The sequence below is a fragment of the Hydra viridissima genome, unplaced genomic scaffold (genome assembly GCF_058129835.1).
Source record: "Hydra viridissima isolate aposymbiotic clone 2 unplaced genomic scaffold, HvirCarnegie_v1 scaffold_12, whole genome shotgun sequence".
Classification (NCBI taxonomy): Eukaryota; Metazoa; Cnidaria; class Hydrozoa; order Anthoathecata; family Hydridae; genus Hydra; species Hydra viridissima.
The window spans coordinates 1117918-1138377 of NW_028324311.1; the positions used below are offsets into that span (position 1 = coordinate 1117918).

The 20460-nt window shown below is 28.6% G+C and overlaps 1 protein-coding gene and 1 pseudogene across 1 annotated transcript; one reads left to right on the top strand and one right to left on the bottom strand.

Annotated features, from left to right (window-relative positions):
• Positions 1-1642: 1642 nt before the first annotated feature.
• LOC145194157 (glucose-6-phosphate isomerase-like) lies at positions 1643-13727 on the top strand. The gene is made up of 21 exons (XM_090068101.1): positions 1643-1890; positions 3951-4041; positions 4985-5053; positions 5616-5684; positions 5788-5838; positions 7864-7947; positions 8156-8299; positions 8394-8465; positions 8699-8743; positions 8870-8923; positions 10587-10647; positions 10875-10918; positions 11015-11050; positions 11277-11360; positions 11564-11596; positions 11779-11908; positions 12000-12076; positions 12166-12294; positions 12835-12910; positions 13088-13154; positions 13299-13727. Exons 1-21 carry the CDS (start codon positions 1733-1735, stop codon positions 13420-13422), a joined length of 1698 nt encoding a protein of 565 aa, XP_089924227.1. The 5' UTR covers positions 1643-1732; the 3' UTR covers positions 13423-13727.
• Positions 13728-18937: 5210 nt separating this feature from the next.
• Positions 18938-20460, bottom strand: LOC149880652 (uncharacterized; annotated as a pseudogene).

The window sequence follows — 20460 nt, forward strand, 5'->3', positions numbered from 1 at the left end:
TTCAATAAGTAAAAATATCATTAAAGGATTTTGTTTTTAAAAAACTGCTTTGTTGCTCATTGATTTACCAGCAGATTCGTGGCAAAGTTCAAAGATCGTTTTGTTGCTTTTTTATTTTCGTGTTGTGCATTTTTTTGGGTCAAAATTAGTCAGAACATTTATTAGTCAGAATATTGTTAGGGTGAGGATTTTGTAAGTGAGCGCGGAGATATTATTTAGTCTTTGGGGAATGTTTTTGTTTTGTTTGGTTATGCTGGGGTGTTTATAATTGGGTTTTTGTTGGGATGCCCTTAGTGTTGTGTGTTTGTGTATGGTTTGTGTATGGTTTGTGAAACGGTAGACTCCTAGTCTTCTAACACTCTAGATTGACACTGTAGACCAATATAAATCTTAACAACGAAATCTTAACACAAAAAAAAAAACGGTAGAATAATTCCTCAATCGAAATACAATTAAGATGATATTTATACTTAATTATGGTCCTTTACAAAGACAGATAATGATATGCAATCAAATATGATGGTTCTCCAAAACAGGTTTTACCAGTTATCTTTTTATTAGCAAATGTCTCTGGTCTCTTGTTTGTAAAAATCATAAAATAGTTACAGAATATTCTTGAGCCTTATTAGTTTAACTATAATCATTTTATCAGTTTTGTTACAATTGAATTTCTGGTGGTTTTTTGCGAAATCAGATTAAAACTTTAATGGTGTGGCTGATTTGTTTTTCATGCAACTGTACATGCGCAACTGTACATTTGTTATTCCTATGGGCGCATTACTGGTGATGCGCCCATAAAGTAGTTCTACGTAAGAAAAACACCCTTGATTGATTTCCTATCCAATTGCATGAAAACGATAGATAACACACATGACTGGCAAAACTACAGGATTTAGTTTCGTCTTTTCTCACCAGACCTAGCCCCACTGATTGCATCACACTACACCCGCAATTCTTTTTAGTAGGAAAGTAAAGAGAAAAAAATTATTTTAGAGCTGATCTTCCAAGAATTTATCAACTCTTGTCCGCCTGACAACATTTAGCTTAATGGAAAAAGTGAAAGTGACAAAATGGGTGGATACTTTGATGAATAAAGTAATTACCTATATTTGTAATTTATCAGCCAACTTTGCCTTTTTTTTCTTTAAATTTCATCCAGAAGACCTGATAAACACATCAGTGGCGTAACTTCAAATTGATTAACAAGAGTTTGCTGTCATCACCTTTTGTTACAAATTTTCTAACTTACAAGATTTTGCGTATACCATTTTAAATTATTAGCTATTTTTATGGATTTGATTTTCAGTGAAAGTGATGCGAACCACAAAAAATATAGTGAATCATCAATAACTAATAGTTAACAATAACTAACAGTTGGCTGTTCGGAAGTTCGCGTTTCGCGTTTCGCGTTATACCCACACATTACCCCTATCTCGGTCAATTTGCAATAAGTTAGCGGTAACCATAATTGACTGTAATCATTTATTCTATTTTACAGCTTTAGAAAGCTGGTTGAAATATTTTAAAGCAATATTTTAAAGATAATCTAATATAAGTGTGGATGGCAGGCTGGAAAAGCCACCAGTTTACTTTAAAAACAACTGAAACTTGATCTTGTTTAGTAAATTTTAAATTAGAAATCATTGTTATAGAATCAGCCTGTAAAATACAAAATCAACTAAAGTCCGTGTTTTGATTTGTTCATTCATTTGAGATTACTCGGTTAAAATTTATGTTTCAGCAATCAACTTTAAAATTAACTCAGACTAAAATGGGCTTGACAGAGAAATCATCTTGGAAAGAATTAAAAGTTCACTTTGAGGAAGATGCAAAGACATGGCATATAAGAGCCTTATTTCAATCAGATCATGGTAGATTTGACTCATTCAGGTGAAATAAATTAAATGCATTAACAAGTGTAAATTGTGCAAGTATAGTTTTCTTGTGAATAACATAAGTGTTTTTATCTAAATCTGGTATGCAAATGTTTATAACTATACTTCATAAAAAAAGTATGAAAAATCTGTTGCAGTTTTAAATGAAAAATTGAATCAGTATGGTTTGTTATTAGAGAAGTTATTAGAGAAGAATATTAGAGAAGAATATTAGAGAAGAATAATTAGTATGGTTTGTTATTAGAGAAGAATATTTTTAACAAATGACAGCTCAGCAAATTATGCAGAAAGTAGGTAAACTAGTACCAGCTGCTCAGCGATTGTGTTTGGCCCAAGGAATTCAACTCACAGTCATAGATGTTCTATATAAGAAACAACTGAAGATAGAAACAACAGCTCAAATAAATCAATTGACATCAATTCACATTTCGCTATAGAAGAACACATTTCGATACAGAAGAGCACAAATTCTATGATGCCTTTGAAGAAAGTGTAAATGCATACAAGTAAAGATTTGTAATTGATTATCAAGTAAAGGGATGAAGATATACAGACATAACACATAATCATTATGGTCCCCTTATTCTAAGAGTAAAAAAAGCTATAAAAATATTTAAATATTAACTAATAAAAAATGAGGTAATACATAGTTGTGTAAATTTCAAATTTGGTAAAGAATATTGCTTAATTGCAGATTCCATAACATTTATCACTAACAACTGATATCACTTCCAACTGATATCACTAACAACTGAAATCACTAACAACTGATAGAAATGATAGAATAGCCTTTTAGCAACCCTACAATGTTTTCATAAATTAAGATAATGTTTTCAAAAATCAAATAATAATTTAAAACTAAGTATAATTTTTGACGTGAGTTTTGAATCAAATTTAGTCACTATCTCTGCATTTTTGCAGGTAAAATTAGCAGTTGAGTCATTTGTTGTAGCTTAATTCCTGCGGATAAAATGACTAAATTTATGTTTTTGAAAGGCAAAGTGAAATTAAGTCATTACTGAGGAAAGAAGTTTTTATTTCATTAAAACAATATAGAATTGCAAGAAGAATGGAGTTGGTTTATCTAATTTATTTTCTGAATAAAACTCTTGAAGATGATAGTAGAAATGCAAATCTGATAAATTTCAGTTTTCCAAGTGTATCAAAAAAAAAAGTGTTATCAATTGGCTGTTGGGTGTTGGGTGTTGGGTGTTGTAAATCAGAAAGGGATTTGGAATCAAAGGACAACTCTTGAGGACCAAGCCCAAGAAATTTTTAACTTAGAGGTAATTGAAGTTGAGACTGTTCAAACAGTAAATTCTGAGAAACTAATCAAAAAAGAATTGTAGGAAGCCATTTGTAAACAACCCATTTATTAGTTTAGAAACAACCATAATGCACTGGTGATGTAAAAGTGTCTAAGAAAGGACATGAGGTCCTTTGAAGATAAAAGGAAAATATCCCTAACAAGTTTATGATCTGCTTTTATTAGTTTGGTCAACTAGTATTGAATCCAAAAAGGGTTTTTCAGCTGCCAGTGTACCTTTAAACAAAATTTGGTGCAGAATGGACTACAAAACTCTGGATACTCTTTGTTTTTTGAGATGGTACTTTGATGGAATTAGATATAAGTAAATTCTACCAAATAGACCAACAAATTTGATTGATTTTCAAGTTCCTCACAAATGTAAATTTATTTATTTTTATTGTTATTTGTAAAAAATTATTGCTAATTTAATGTTTTTGTTTTGCATTTGATATAATAAATGTAATTGGTATTATTTTGGTATTATATTTCTATAATACCAAAATACTGCTATTGATTTCTTGTCCAATATTGGATTCCCTGGCACCAAGCCACAGATTCTTTTTAATTTTTTTTTTTTCTAAAAAAGATTGTCTCTATAAAGTATTTTTAATTGTGTAAAATAAAGTTGCTTGTTGCAACTTATTTACACTAAACCAATTTTTTTAATGATTATTTTCCTTTTTTTTTTCTTTTATTTGTTTTTCATTAAAGTTATTATTTACTTATTTTCATTTAACTTATTTTAGTGAGAAATTAAATACACCTGAAGGACCAGTTCTGGTTGATTTCTCAAAAAATCGCATTACAAAAACTACATTGAAATTACTCTTCAAACTTGTAAGTTTTTTTAATTTATCATGTAAACTTAATACTTAACAAAGCGCTAAAAAGATAATCTCAGCCTATGCTTATTGTTAGATTTATCTAGCGCTCAGTAAAAATTTACACTAAAAATATTAGTTGGTTACTTTTTTAAAAAAAAATTTTTGCTGCTTAATTCTAATTCATTTTTCTGTAAATACTTTAACATTGAAATAAAACTTGAAGTAAAGCAGGCCACACTTTTCTTGTGTTGCACCCTAATAAGCTCTCCCAACGACATAAAAAGATAATTTGCATAACCACTTTGCTGTCCCCAGTAATAAACAATTTTTAGAACATCACAACCAATCCATCAATGCTATTCATAGTTGATCTAAGTTAAAAGTTCCAATTTTTTTTTTTTTTTTTTCTTTTAAATGTACTGAAAAAAAAAAAAAAAATTTGTTATTTTTGTTACCGCCATGAAAAAGGACTTCGATTTTGGAAAGTTGGTGAAAAAAGATTAAAGCTTGTTCAATGTTACAATTTTTCATTAAGTTAGAAATGTCTTTATAAATAGACAATCGTTGTTCTCAGGAAGAAAAAAATCTTATGACACAGTTTTCTCTTGCATGATGGTCTTCTCTTTTTATCTCAACCAAGAGTTTCTGCTGCATCTTTTGGTATTTATAAAACTCTGGTTAAATTGTTGCTTGTTTGATTGGAAAAGTAACTAAAGTTTTTCAATCTTTGTAACTGTTATATTTATCCACATTGTCTTCATCCTCTGAGTTTGTATGTCCAAAAGAAAAAAGTTGATTCCAAATATGAAGATTTTTGTAATTGAATAATCTTCAGTTTAGCTCCTGCAATAAATTAAAAGTTGAGTTGCTGTGTAAATATTTTTAAGTTTTTTGAATTAAGTTTAAGTTCACTTGTCTTAACAAAATTTAAGTGAAGCTTTATTTAAAATTTTAAGGCTGAAGAATGTCAAGTAGAAAATATGAGAGATCGCATGTTTGCAGGAGAATCTATCAATGTGACAGAGGTGGGTGGTTGTTATAATTTTTTGTAATGCATCTGGATTTCAGTTTTCATTTTTGATAAAACTATTTACTTTGGTATTTCAGCTAATAAGTATTTTTTATGAAACTTGTCTTAAATTATTTTTGTTTTTTAATTTTGTTATTTCTTTCATTTCAACTTTTATTTTAAATCTTTTAATGTAAACATTTATTTCATTACTGGGTTTTACTTACATATTTATATATTTATATATTTCATTATAAAGTTGTTTTTTTTTCTAGTTAATATAATATGGCTTCCCATCGAATGATATTTTAACTATATATCAGCTCTCTAATTCTACTAAATTGGTATTTAGCATCATTTTCTAATTACTCAATAAATTTGCCAACTAATTTTTAGCTTTCACAAAGTGTTTGATAATTTTCTTGCAAATCTTATTTTTAATTGGTAATTGACTCACATTTCATTGATTAATGACACAAACTCATGTTTGATTGGAACAAATGAAATGTTCAAAAACAGTTGTGCAAGTTATCTAGTTAAAACATTTGTTTTATTTCATTTTAATGTGTTTATTTTAGAACAGAGCAGTCCTTCATATTGCACTGAGAAATCGTAGCAACACCCCAATTCTTGTTGATGGAAAGAATGTAAGTATTTTTAAAATGATTTTAATGTTTTGTATGTAATTTTTTGTTAAACTTTTTTTTTTTTAAATTCCAAGACTATTTTGTACTTTTTGTTTTCTTTTAGGTGATGGTCGATGTAAACAATGTGTTAGAAGAAATCAAAATTTTTTCTGAGGCAAGTTGTATTTCCGAGAATCGTTTCATTATAAAATAAATCTCTTATGACATTATTTAAATCAATTTTATAATCTATTGCATGATTTTATACAGCCACCTCTAAAAAGTTTTGTTACCCCTTTAAAATCTTTTAATTAGAAGCTTGATAAATACTCAAAAAATTAGCTTTGTACAGTGATTTTGAGGGGAACTACAAATTTGTTTTCACCCTCATCCCTTCTGGTTTTGCACACAGTGTGTTCTGGTGTTGTGCACTGATAGTCTTTACACTCCTTAAACCTTTTTTGAATTGGTTTAAACAGCCAAAAAGTGCCACCAAAAAAAATGTTTTCTTTCTGCAATTATTTTTCCAACTTTTTATCTGCTTTTTTTATCTGCTCATGAATTGATATGTTAGGAATTACTTATCTTCTTCTTTTACTATCAACTTTGTTAAGATGAGCAATTATCATTCTGTACATGTTAAACTCTCAAAAGTTATTAAGATATTTAATTGCATATCAACAGATAACACAAACTGTCCCATAGATCAAAATCACTTTTTAAAATTTCTGCTAAAATCTATTAAGTTTCTAAATATAACAAGAATATCTTTGAATCTATTTGTGTTGTTAACCAATTTCTCTAAACAGTTATAAAAATTCACATGAACATTACAGTAGTACTTTGAAGCATTTTGACACACACACAAAATTCATAAATAACTTGTGCTGCATTTTAACATAAAAAAAAAAAAAAAAATCATGGAAATAATCAGGGGTGGTGACTGCTATGCTTTTGTGCAATAATTATAATAAAATAAAAAGGTAACAAGATTTTAAGAAATAATGAAAAATACAATTTTTAGTTTCAATATTTTGGTTAAGTATACTTTTATTATAAACATTTGATCTCTTTTGTATCTCTTTTATATCTCTTTCTCTTATATCTCCTTTATATCTCTTTTATATCTCTTTTATATATTTTATATCTTTTATCTCTCTTATCTCTTTAATATCTCTTTGAGCGATAAAAGAGATATAAAAGAGGTAAAAAGACTATAAAAAATAGCTCTTACAAATAAAGTTAGATTAAAAATTTTTCTTCTTATGCTGATTCTCAAAGCACAGAACATCATGCAATAATACATTACACTATTAGTGCATGTGCAAGCTTTCTCTCCTTATCTTCATGCTGCACATATCAAACCTGATTTTTGTTATGTGTTTGTAAGTCTTTCAACTAGTTTTTTTTCAAAAATCTTGTATTTCTAAACCTACTATAGCTGATACTTTTTTCTTTTTTTTTCTTTTGAATATAGAAACTAGACATTCCATACAAAAATGTTTAAGTGATAAAATATTTTTTTGCAATTTTTTTCCCTTTTTTTTTCTTGTTATTAAGTAATCAATCAAGTAATGGGTGATCACTAATTAATGAGACTTCACTGAAAAAGTCAAGTTCTGAATCAAAAAAGATATTTATGCCGGATTAGCTTCCTTTTTAATGAAAATCACATTTTTGTCCTGGAGATAATGCTTTAAAAAAAATGGTGGTAGACATAGAAATCTAAATTTAAACAATGATTTTTCAGAAATAAATGCTATAATCATTTTAAAAAGTTGTTAAAACCAGTGAAGAGTTTTAAAGACGTTTTCTAAAAAATAAAAAGTTATTAGTAAAAGTAAGCAATTATATGCTTATCATAGCTAACTTTGGTTCAAAAATGTGTTCTGCTACTGATACACTCTTAAGATTTTGAAAAAATGAAATCAAGAAATTGGTAGACAAATACCAACAACTTTTCTTTTTGGCTTTCCTGTAGAAATTAATGAAATATTTTTTTCACTGTGATTTATTTAAAAATGTTAAAACGGTTGTTTGGGGATTTTGTTAAAACAGTTGTTGTATTGACGTTGATGATCATTTAAAGTTCAATTTTGTTTATTGTATAATAAAACTTAAATTTTGTAGAAATATTCTCATTGTATCAGATCTACTTCCATTGCTACTCATGTTAAGTAGTTATAAATATTTATTTTAGAAAGTTCGCTCTGGCTCATGGAAAGGGTATACTGGAGAACCCATAACAGATGTTGTTAACATTGGCATCGGAGGATCAGATTTAGTGAGTTTTTTTTGTTGTTTCTATAACATTTCAATTCAATTCTTTAAAAGTTTTTATTGGCACCAAATTTTGTTTTGTGTTAACTATATAAATTTTTGTGGTCATCATTTTTTTGTGTGTATAAAAACCTGTAAAAGAAGAGAAAAATAGTTACATAAATAGGTTTTATCTATTTATTTATTTTGTTAATATCCAAACTCTTCACCAGGGTCCATTGATGGTCACAGAAGCATTAAAACCATTTTGTGATGGACCAAAAGCTCATTATGTATCAAATATAGATGGAACTCATATTGCTGAAACATTAAAGAATTTGAATCCAGCAACAACAATGTTTATTATTGCTTCAAAAGTAGGAGTTTAAGATTTATACTGTTGAACTATATTATGTTTATCTTGTTTTATTTTTTTTTTAACATTTTCTTTTTTCTTTTGTTTCCTAACAGACGTTTACCACAATTGAAACAATGACAAATGCTCAGACAGCAAAATCATGGTTGCTTCAATCATCTCATGATGTTAGTAGTTTTAAAATTGTATTTGCTTCTTGTTTTTTTAATTACTCTACATGTTGCACTTGCACTGTATATTTATAATGGCATCAGGTAAAAATTTAGGAATCTGATTTCACCAATGGCTGCATATATTTTGATTAGTCTACATCTTAATTATGACATTGTATTTCAGTGAAAATACCTCAAGTGGTTTTTTTTTTTAACTTATAGATGATCTTTCTTTAATATGATTTTAGGAAGCTTCTGTTGCAAAGCATTTTGTTGCTGTTTCAACAAATGCAGTACGTATTTTTAAAAGAAACAAATAAAAAAAAATAATTTGAATTTGAATTTTTACTGAGGCTTGTTATTTTCTGGGTTCTAATAATGTTTATAATTGTCTTTTATTATTTTTTGTTTGCTCATAGGAGAAAGTCAAAGACTTTGGTATTGATGTAAAGAACATGTTTGTCTTCTGGGATGTAAGTTACAAAATGTTTCTACTTCAAATTTCTTACAATGAATTAAAATTTCTTACAATGAGTTAAAATTTCTTGTAATAAAGGTTAAAATCAATATATATTTCTAAAAGTATTGCAATATTTAGATCAACTTTTTGTTTTTTTTTTACTTGCTAGATGTATTGATTGATTTTTGAGCAAAACTACTTAATACTAATTGCATTTTTACTTGTTTGACAGCTGTATCTAATGTATCATTTAGTTATGTGTTGTGCTTTAGGACTATTGAATACATGAAACAAAACCAGGACCAGACGTCATATTAAAAGTTTTTTACTTTCACTTTTTGATTAAATTGCATTGTTGAGCTTCAATATTTGTTTGCTGAACTTTTTTTCCCATGCTAAAATATTAGTCACTTTTTTTTATTTAGCAACAAAAGTCTTAAAAACTTATTACTTAAAAGCATTCAAAGTATCTGAGGAAAACTTTTAAATAACTCTTCTTAAAATAAAACTTTTAACATTGTTATCTTTAAGAGCTTGATGCACTGCATCAATGCTACTTTTTTCTGAAATCTTTGAACAATGTAGAAGAAATATACCACTTCTGAAGTGTAGCAGAACATTGTGCAAAGTGAACATTGAACAAAGTGTAACATTTTTATTCAACTCATCTCTTTATTCTCACTCCACCCATCTCTTCATTTGCTACTGTTATGATAAACATTTTTGGGCTTTTGCATCAACTTTTCAAAATAGTTTTACTTTTTTAAATTATTGGTTGTGGTAAATGATTACCAGAAGAATTTGCTTTTAGTGCAATAGTCATTTGCTTTTAGTGCACATGCTTATGATTTTTTAAGTCTTTTCTTGAAATGATTTATACTTTTTCTTGTTTAAGTAGTACACTGGATTCATCATAATTAACACTATAAAAAAGATTTTGATTTTGATTGTGTTTAAGATAATTTTCTGCTTCTTGTTGAAACAAACTGTCAGTTATTTCTGACTGTGTATCTACTGCCCTAATATTGTATATAATACATAATAATATGAGGGATTAAATAGTAATGGTTTTTGGTAATCAAATTTTCTTTTTACATTTTTTTATGAAGACTTTGTATCATTTTTAAAATTTGTTTGTCATTTTAAATCAAGCTCTGTTTGATTTTATTCTTTCAAATAGTTTTCAACAATTATTAAAATATCTTTTCTTTTTAAACCAAATTTGTTGTCTCCCATCATTTCCAAAAGTTCAACAGTAGCCTCTTCAGTGATTTCACTTATCTTTCTTGGTTCCCCAGCAACATTTGATTTTTATTTGGCTTCATCTTGATCACGAACAGTTGATTTTGGCACATTTTGGCCTCTTCAAATGTCATCTTTTTTTGTCACCAACAATTTGAAGAGCTGTAACAGTTGTTCTCTCTCTTCTTTTTTTTGTTTAAATTTTTACCAACATTTTTTTCTCTCTTTTTCTTTTTTACTTTTTTTACATTACTCGGTTTTTCATATTTATCCTAAAAAAAGTTTCAAAAATTGAAATAAAAAATGTACAAGATTTTTTGTAACAACTTCTGTAATTAAGTTTTATTTGTAATTAGGTATTTCTACGGTATGATACCTTTTTTTTTTTGGTGTTATAAATCTAATATTTTTACTACTTTTAAATATAAATTTAGTGGGTTGGTGGACGATACTCTTTATGGTCAGCTATTGGATTAAGCATTGTGTTAAGTATTGGTGAGTTTTGTATGTTTTTCTTAAATTTTTTAATGGGAAAAAAGAATTTATCATTATTCAATTTTTGTAAAACAAAAGCTGCTGTTTAATTTGTATAAATAATATAAACATGGGTAATGTTTTTTTGATTAAATAATATAAATATGTATAAATAATATAAATAGGTGATGCTTTTTTGATTAAATTTTCATATCATTTTCTTTTTTTTTCTTTTTTTTTTATATAAGGTATGGCAAACTTTGAGCAACTGCTTGAGGGAGCTCATTTTATGGTAATTTTGTGGTTATTCTTGAGTGTTTTTAAATGTTAATTGTGATTTTTTTAAATTCATTTTATTTTGTCTTTACACTTTTGCTTTGTTTATAAGGATAAGCACTTTAAAGAAACTGAAGCAGAACACAATGTAAGTTTCCTGAGTTGATCATTTCCTAAGTCACTCAGCTTTTCTATTTTAATGGTTTTTCTGAAAATATTGAACTTGGAAACAAATTGACACTTGAGTCTTTAGATTAGGTTTTTGTTTGTTTTTTTCTTTAAGTTTTCTATTTTTTAAAGCAGTGCTTCAGCAAATAAGATGTTATTAGATTGTATTGGGTTATCATTTTAACTGTTAATGAGTATTTTTTTAGTTACCAATCATTTTGGGTATGTTGGGAGTTTGGTATAATAATTTCTTTGGTTCACAAACACACGCCCTACTACCATATGATCAGGTCAGATATTTTGGTCCCTTGCTTTTTATCTACTCTAACAGGAACAGCATTTTTTTGCTGCAGTTGTTGTTGCTCTTTGTTTGGTTGCTTTATATCTGTTATCTTTTTATCTATTTCATTTCTATTTATACATTTATCTTTATATTTGCTTAATATTTATAATTAAATTGTTTTTACTAAACTTTTTTTTTTTTTTGTCTTAGTATTTGCATCGGTTTGCTGCTTACTTCCAACAAGTAAGTCTATTATTTTTATTTTAAAAATTGAAACATGTGATTTAAAAAGTACAAATATAAAAATCTTAGAAACAGACAGGAATTTCTAAGAGATTATTTTTCAGTACTTCATGTAATCAAAAAAAAATTGAACACCTGATTTTTTCAATGTTGTCATGCATAGTTTAATTTAATACTAACAGGGTGATATGGAGTCCAATGGAAAATCTGTAACTCGAGAAGGAAAATATGTGAACTACAATACTGGGTCAGTTATTTGGGGAGAACCTGGTACCAATGGACAGCATGCTTTCTATCAACTTATTCATCAAGGTATTTTGTTTAAAACCATGTATTTTTTCAAGCCATATTTTTATTTGTGCTTTTGGAAATCAAAAGTATAACATTTATTTTCATATTTTAGGATCACGTTTAATACCTTGTGATTTTATTCTACCAGTTGAAACTATGAATCCTATCTCAAATGGAGTTCATCATGAGGTAAAAAAAAAATGTCATAGCTTTTTTAAAAAATTTGAATATTCTAAATTTTATTTTTAGTTTACCTTAACATATTTCAAAATGTTTAGATTTTGACTGCTAATTTCCTTGCACAAACCGAAGCATTAATGAAAGGTAAAACAGAAGATGAAGCTCATCTGGAACTCCAAAAGACAACAAGCTCTGCTGAAGAAATTGAGAAGTTACTTCCTCATAAGGTAATTGATCTATAAAATATTGTTGGTTGACAAATAAAACTCATTAAGTATAGTTTTATGGGAAATTGACTATTATACACTATGATGCCCAAATGTTAACAACATATTGTAAGAAAAAGTCACTAAGTGCGTAAATCAATCCGAAATAGAAGTATTTTATCTAGAGATATCACAATGTTGTTTTTGAGACATTCCAATCTTTCCTGGTAACCAGTTTTAAGGACATATTCAGATTTATCTTACCATTTAGCAAGATTAGAGGTTGTGATGTTGAAGGTAAAAGTGTTAAGCACACCAACAGAGTCGGTCTAGACCGAAAAGTTGAATATTTTCAAACACAGATGTCTGTGTTTGAAAATATTCAACTTCTTGTGACATTAAGAAGTGTTACTCAAGAAAAATTCAAAATTTATTTTTTAATGGTCAAAGCATGTTTACGGTAGTGTTTAATTTGTTTAGGGTTTTGTTTTTTTTTGTTAGTCTGTTTTTTTTTAATGCTGTTTTTAAAATTATTCAAGTAATGTCTATACAATTGTTTAGCGGTTTGAGGGTAATCGACCAACTAATTCAATCATTTTGCAAAAGCTAACACCGTTTGCACTTGGTTTGCTTATAGGTAATATTTTTCGCATTTGAAGTTTTGCTTTACATTTAAAAAAGATTTAGTCCCATAGGTTTTACATTTTAGGTCAATTACAAAATTATAAAAAATTATTGCATAACCTCATTTTACATATTCCTGCGTATTTCATGAAATTTGCATGTTAGTTCATTTAAATAATTTTTTTTGTAGCTTTGTACGAACACAAGATTTTTGTGCAAGGCATTATATGGAACATAAATTCCTTCGATCAATGGGGGTGAGTTGAGCACGTATTTTTTTGTACTTCGCTGATTGGTTTCATTAAAACTAAAGTAGTACAATCGTATTTTCATAATTCGTAACGTAAATTCGTCAATCGATCTCTTTGAATTAATATTTAACGCCATCTTTCTTTTAACAGAGTGGAACTTGGGAAACAACTTGCTGTAGCCATTCAGAAAGAGCTTCAATCCAGTGCGCCAACTAGCGGACACGATGCATCAACCAACGCTCTTATTAATTATATCAAAGCTCATAGAAACTAAAAATGTTTCTCTTATTTAGACTTAAAAGTTTTGTTTACGTTGTGTTTGGTTTATGTACTTTTCGCAATACGAACTTGTTTTGGTCCATAGTATGACGTCATTTTAAGTTTACACAAACAATGGCTAAGTTTCAGCATTCTCCTGACTAATATTTGAGACTTTTCTCTGATTAAATTTACAGCACAGATTTCAATATTGATCTTTTTCTTTCGTCTGGTGTTTGCTCCACATTTACAAAAAATTTTACTCAGTTTTTGATCAATAATTATATTAACTTATTATGCTGAAATATAATTTATTAATTGTACTAAATTTATTTAACTCTCAAAATTAAATTTGCATAAATATGCATAAAGATTCGAAAATCTTTGTTAAGAAAAAGAACTTGATGTATAACAGTAAATATCTGCATGTTGAAAATAATTGCAAACTTTTATAGAAATTTTTGAGTTAAGTTTTTAATCATTTTGCTTCTCCGTAGCACTAATATGTTGATGTTGGTCGCTTAGTTTTTGGAGTTGTCTTGTTAAAACAGCTATTTCATGAGCTCTGGAATATGCTAAATAAACATTTTAGTATGACCCCCACCCCCTATACATCATGATTCATGTGCTACGATAAAACTAATTATTTACGATAATCAGTGGGCGGGTCGATTTTTATGTGATTTTTTTTTCAATAAGTTCACTATTTCCCCAGACCTTTAAAATAGATATTGTAGTATGAAACCCCTTGAAACTCGATGTAGGAAGGAAACTTAGACAAAGACTGCAACGATAGTTTTATTCAAATACACTGCTCCTTGGTAAGGCCTAAAATGTCTGGTAAAGCTGGTCTATGAGGAAGGGTTTTCCTCCTTCAAGCAAACATGAACAGATGATCTCTTAGCTCTAAGTTTCTCTCTTCCTATTTACTTTCTTCCTATGACAATTAAGCACATCTGCAAAAAATAATCACTGTCCTTGCAAATAAAGACTATTACAACCTATAAAGCATCAAGATTCCAAGTATGTTTTCTCCGTGAATTCAATATAAACTTAACTGAGGGTTCAATCTGGGCAAAGTGGCATATTTGCCAATAGCTTAACTGATCCTAATTCTAAAATTTAGGGCAATAGAGCCGTTACTTTGTTTTAAGTAGAAATGTGTTTTTAATAATTTAATATTTTAAATTTTTTGTCTTCTACCAAATTAAAGCATGAAATTTACTGCTTTTTTATTAAATTTTAATTTTGTTTACCTTTTGACTGGATTAGAATCAGCTGACGGATAGCTTTTTATCTTTATAGCTCTTTATCTTATTTTTATCTTTAGATGAAGGGGAAATTTTTAACCTTATTTTGTGAATAAACTTCTTAAAATTTTTAAAAAGATTTCGATCCTTTGACTTTGTGTATTATAAGTTCAGGACATAGAATTCTCTCTATTTCTCATTGTTAATCAGCTGTAAATAAGAAATCTGCAAAAATAGATATTCTGAAATAAATGATGATAATAATGCAATTAAGTTTAACAATTAACACATTTTCATAGATCACGTCAGTTTAACAAACAATTATCGTTACACTTCGTTTATAGTTACGATTCAATTAAAAATGTATGAAGTATGTATTAATCTAGACAATAGCAAATGCATGCTCAACATGGAGTCATTCGTCAGCTCATAAAGTCATTTGGCTGAAATTTGATGATTTAGTATTACACTTCAAACCAAAATCAATTGTGTGATAAACAATATTTTTAAAGTTTTTGTTTTGCTTTTAATTCTAAAGACTTTAACATATAGTGTAAGTACTAAACGTATGAAATATTTAGAAAATAAATATCATCTTATCAACCTCACAATAAAAAAATTCATATTTTACAGAAAAATACAGAGAAGAAGGTTTAGATAGGTCATGCTCCTGTATTAGAATGAAGGTAATACTGCCCTATTACAAATAGTAAAAAATAGAAAGTTTTTAACAGTTAGTACAATTATGAATACCATTTCGCTTTTCCTTAAAAATCAATAAAAAGGTTCATGAATTTGTTTTTAACGTCACTAGAGAATTTTCCCATTCTTAGCAATGGCCTTAAGTAACCGTCTCTGTTTATACTTAGCCCAATTTTAGAAATAGCATTTATGACAGAGAGCAAAAGATAGAGGGTGGTAAATGGTATTTTGCTGGCCAGTGCAGTTTTTCTGTTTTAATTTTTAACTTAGTTTTATTTTAAAAATTGTCATTTTTCTCAGTTTTATGTTTTTTTAAATAATTCTAAAAACTGAAACATAAATATCTCAGAAAATTTTTTTTGCTGACTCACGATCTTTTAATGAAAAATACATCAATTTTTTAATCTATATTTAGTTTATTGAAAAAAGAGAAAATTGGTTTTTACCATCCTAATATTGGTTTTTTGAGGAGCTATTGGTAGCTTTTTTAAGGTTTCTGACCTCTTCTACTATAGTGAATGAAGAACCAAGGAATTGAATGAAACCAGACCTTGACAAAAAATTTTATTTAAGCTTTTTTATATTTCGCTATACTTTTTTTAGTCATTTTAAAATTAACCTTACAGGTCTATTTTATTATTGACGGAACTTTGTTTACACGAAAAAAATTCCAAATTTACAAATGTTTATCTTGGAAAAATGATTAAAATCTGTTCGTATCGACAACTTTTCCTTTACCTTGTTGTAATTTATTTAGTAATTTGTCAACGTGTGAAGTAGTTACTTTATCTTAAACAGTCTTGTTAAACAAATGCTATAAAAGTTTAAACTAATACCACGTGATTAGAGTTTCTGTTTTAAAACTGTGGGCAGCCATTTTCATAGATTTTTTTGTTGACGGGTAAAAATTTTGAGTTTGTCGGAAACTCGCTTGGCTCGGTGATTTCTGCGGCCTCTTTGATGTAAAACAATAGGTTGCACGTCCATCTCTTATAGGTCTATGATCGATGAAAGCAAAAGATTTGAGTTTAGTGTTCGAGTGGAAAGTACGCCATGCAACTGAATTAAAATCTTTGTAAAGCAGCCATTTTGCAGTAATTTCAAAATTTTATTGGACAAGGTTGTTTACATCTATCATGGGGTGATATAATTTTGGTTTACACAAATTGATATTTAGTAAGTCATCAACTTTAAAATCCGTCAATTAGTTTGAAGTTTAATTTTTGTTCATTTAACTTTTTTTTTTTTGCTCTTTAAACGAAGCCTTAAATTTGTGTATTTTTTGAGTATTTTTTCCGATATGTCGCCATTTTTTGCCTCGACTACCCTATAAGCTCCATAATATATTTTCCACTATGCATTATTTTTTAGTAGGTGTATTTTCTATTGGGATTTTTTACAATTCATTTGATAAAACAAAACCTTTTAAAAAGTTATTTAAATTTATAATTATCTTGCAAAATGCGACCAGATATTTCATGCTTTCTTTTTTCATATTTCATATATTATTTCATTTGTCATAAAAACCGCATATTAGCCCTTTTTTTTTTGTCAAATAAAAATTAGTTTATATATAGCTGGTAAATCATATTATGTTAAATCATATTATGTTAAAATATTAAATACTTAGTTATTCTTGCGGTTTGGCATAAATTGCCTTTGCTAAATTCTTTAAAACTGCGACAAATCATTTTTTTCTTTACTGTATTTACATTCATTTTATGTATAAGTTATTTATCCTTAACTGTATATATTTCTGTTGTTAAACATAAAAATAGAAAATTCTATAACATTCATAAACTGGAAGTCTACAGCAATATAGTAGATGGAGTAGTTCCTTCGAACCATTGTGCTCTAGGTAGCTACAAAACTAGTTGATATTTCGTAGTATTTATTATATCTCTAGTTATATATCGCGAGGTTAGAATTATTTTGTTCTATCTCCAATTTTAAAGGTTGAGTGAAAATTTTTGATTTTATTTTCAAAAGTGAAGATTACTTGGAACTTTAGCTTTAGTTTTCGAAGAAATAATAACTTATGCTTTACATAATCTATGCTTAAACAAATTATTTAGAAGAAAATTAAAAAAGTAAAGCGTATTTTAAAAGTAATCATTACTTACTAAAATTAACAACTCATTTTCTCCCAACTTTTAAAATGGGAGATAGAACAAAATAATTTTAACCTCGCGATATGTACTAAAGTAGTTAGGTAAATTTCAATTTCTATATCATCATCAGCGTTATTTCTTAAAGTATTAAGAATGTCTAGCTGTATAAAATTAAGCTTAAAACTTGGTTCTATTGCTGTTATTTTGAATAACTAAAAGGAAGTTTATGTGACTGGTTAGACGAGACCAAATATTTTCGATGAATCCGACAGACTTTATTATGATTTAATTTCTATTGTTTGAAACAAAAGATTTGTAACAATACGCAACGAGCAAAGTTCGAAAAAAAAAAAAAACAATAGGTTGCACGTCAATCTCTTATAGGTCCATGCATCGATCAACAGAGCGTTACGTCATTTTTTTTTTTTTTTTTGAGCATTAAATTGTTATCTCAATTTTTTCTATAAATAAACTCGACACGCAAACAGGACTAGAAAAACGGTCCGTATATCCTGACAGCTCTATCAAAAAAGAAATTAAAGTACAAACTATCCTCAATAAAAAGTTATTTTTCGCTTTTCTACGACCGTCAATTATTTGTCGCTTGTCTACGACAAATAATTGACGGTCGAAAGTGAGTCAAAAAGTTGAAAAAACGGCAGAAATGATATAATCATCAAATTTAAAAACGTGATACATTAATTCTAGTATTTTTGTGTCAAAATTTAAATTTTTAATTGGAAATAAATTTTACTCGGACCCAAGACGCCTGTTACGTGTGCGTACGCGTCTCAGTGTCATTTACGCTGGCAAATGATAGTTTAAACAACAAGTTTGGATTCCTCAATCCCAAATATCATATAATACCACGCATAAAATCTATAGCATGTATTTTTTAAATAAACTTTATGTGTACCTAATGCGCGCACTTCGCACGTGTATGCGTGTTAGAGTCTTTTACGCACACAAAGATTGATTTAAATAAAAAAATTGGTGTTCCTCAAACTAAAATGCGCACATATAATAATTAAAATAACTTGGATTTTTAAAAAAACTTTTAGAAAAGTTTAAAAAAAACTTGCATTTAATAAACCAAAATCAGTATTATCTTACTTTTCTATGACCAATTCAAAAAAAAAAAAACTAACATCAGCAAAAACAGCTTTATTTTGTTATTACGTCATTAATAAAGGCAAAATTTCAGGGGGAAGTGTTTTTCCATTTTCGGATTTGTGTTTTTTGAAACTAATGTTAGATATTACAGAATCACTTCTGATCAAGAGGTAATGGTACTGGTTCATCATAACATACTTTATAGATATCTTAGCTGTGATGGTTAAATCTATCTTTGCGAATTTCCTTATTCAGAGCCTCATATGGCCCCTCAGAGTAAAAAGTTCTAATGCCTCAGATATCTAGAACCAAGGTTCCAAGAGCTTATGAACAGTTGAAGAATTACATACCAAGATTACTTTTCTAGTATAAGAGCCATAGTTTCATAACAAAACTGAGTAAACCTTTCAGAGTTCAACTCATAACCGTACCATACTGATATTAGGATTGTCCTCAACTTGATAATCACATCTACCACTACTCCTGTTATATCAGCAAAGATCTCAACATTTTCAAATGCCCTTCTGGCAGTGTTCCCATCATTAGTGTTGCCAAAACCCTGTTTGGGCAAATCAACTATAAGGCTTAGCTCCTCTCTTAACTTCTGTTGAATATTCTTCTTTATATTTTTTACGGACGCTTTTTCACAGCAGGATTTGGCAAAGAATGTTTTAATGCCTATCTTGTATCTCAAACGCAAAAAACACTCAAAGGATCTGAGTCAGCAATACAGAGAAGGAAACCCCAAAGATAAAGCCTTTTCATTGACTGGTTTAGATCTGATCAATACTGGACTATTAAAATCACTGAGCTAAGCTCCACAAACATTACATAATTAGGAGGATAGAATGTTAGTGAGAGCATAAAATATTCATATTCATTTCTGATCAACTCTTTCGTTTCCTTTTGATATATTGGAGATGTAGGGGTCAACAAAAACGTGTACTAGAAGGCTTCTTATTCAAACATACTGTTTCCTTTATGATGGTTAATTTACTTGGAACAATAGCTGTCTGAAAAAGACTCTGCTCGTTAACTTGAGCCTCGCCAATATTTGTATCAGTATATTTTCGTTTATACACACTTTGACTGGGGGCGCCATCAAAACTCCCTGTAAAGTGAAGTACACCTTCAAACTTTCCCCTGCTCTCAGCGAATATTCTTATTGAGGCTTGGCATTCAGTAAAATAAGTATCCTTATCAGAGTATGATTAAACATATTCTGTAGAGGAGTTTAAGCAGATGTTTCTGTCAGAACTGCACCCTCAGGAGAACATTTCTGCCTTTCATTCTTAGTTTCATGAAGTGAAGGATAAATATTTCCTTTCTATATTATGGATGGATTTCTGATAATTTGATACTGTTCATCAGAAAAATCACACAGAATTTTTAAGCTCAAGGCATCTTCAATCTTTATTTTTATTGGAAAACTAACGTCCATGCTTTTATCTTTGCCAGGATTTACAGCATTTTTCATGACAACAACAAAATCTTTCTTAGTAGGACTTTTGGAGGCTTTTCTTATTGAAGTAAATGCTAATGCTTCAGCAGGATGTTCAGCCAACTTGACAACCTTAACAAGATAATATTTAGTGAGATCTGCTGCAATGTCATTTCTATTAACTGTTATTTCTATATCCAACCAGGTTCGCTCTTGTTCCAGAAGCCTTGAGAAGGTTCTTGAATGTTTCAGTAATTTAGATTTGAGTTTACATTTAAATATTGATAGAGTTTTCTTGAGGTTTATCATTTCAGGTTCATGAATAGTTCCATGGTCACACCCTCCAATCTACTAAACTCAAGTAGAAGAGCCTCAATTAAATTATCCTGATCAATTCTTGATTCTTGAATGATAGGATCTAAACGTATTCTTTTCAT

Excerpts from the sequence above, each read along its gene's own strand:
- LOC145194157 (XM_090068101.1), top strand. The coding sequence starts at position 1,733 with ATGTTTCAGCAATCAACTTTAAAATTAACTCAGACTAAAATGGGCTTG. Across the intron at positions 7,948-8,155 it reads GCATCGGAGGATCAGATTTA|GGTCCATTGATGGTCACAGA; the intron begins GTGAGTTTTTTT and ends ACTCTTCACCAG. Across the intron at positions 13,155-13,298 it reads AATTCCTTCGATCAATGGGG|AGTGGAACTTGGGAAACAAC; the intron begins GTGAGTTGAGCA and ends TTCTTTTAACAG.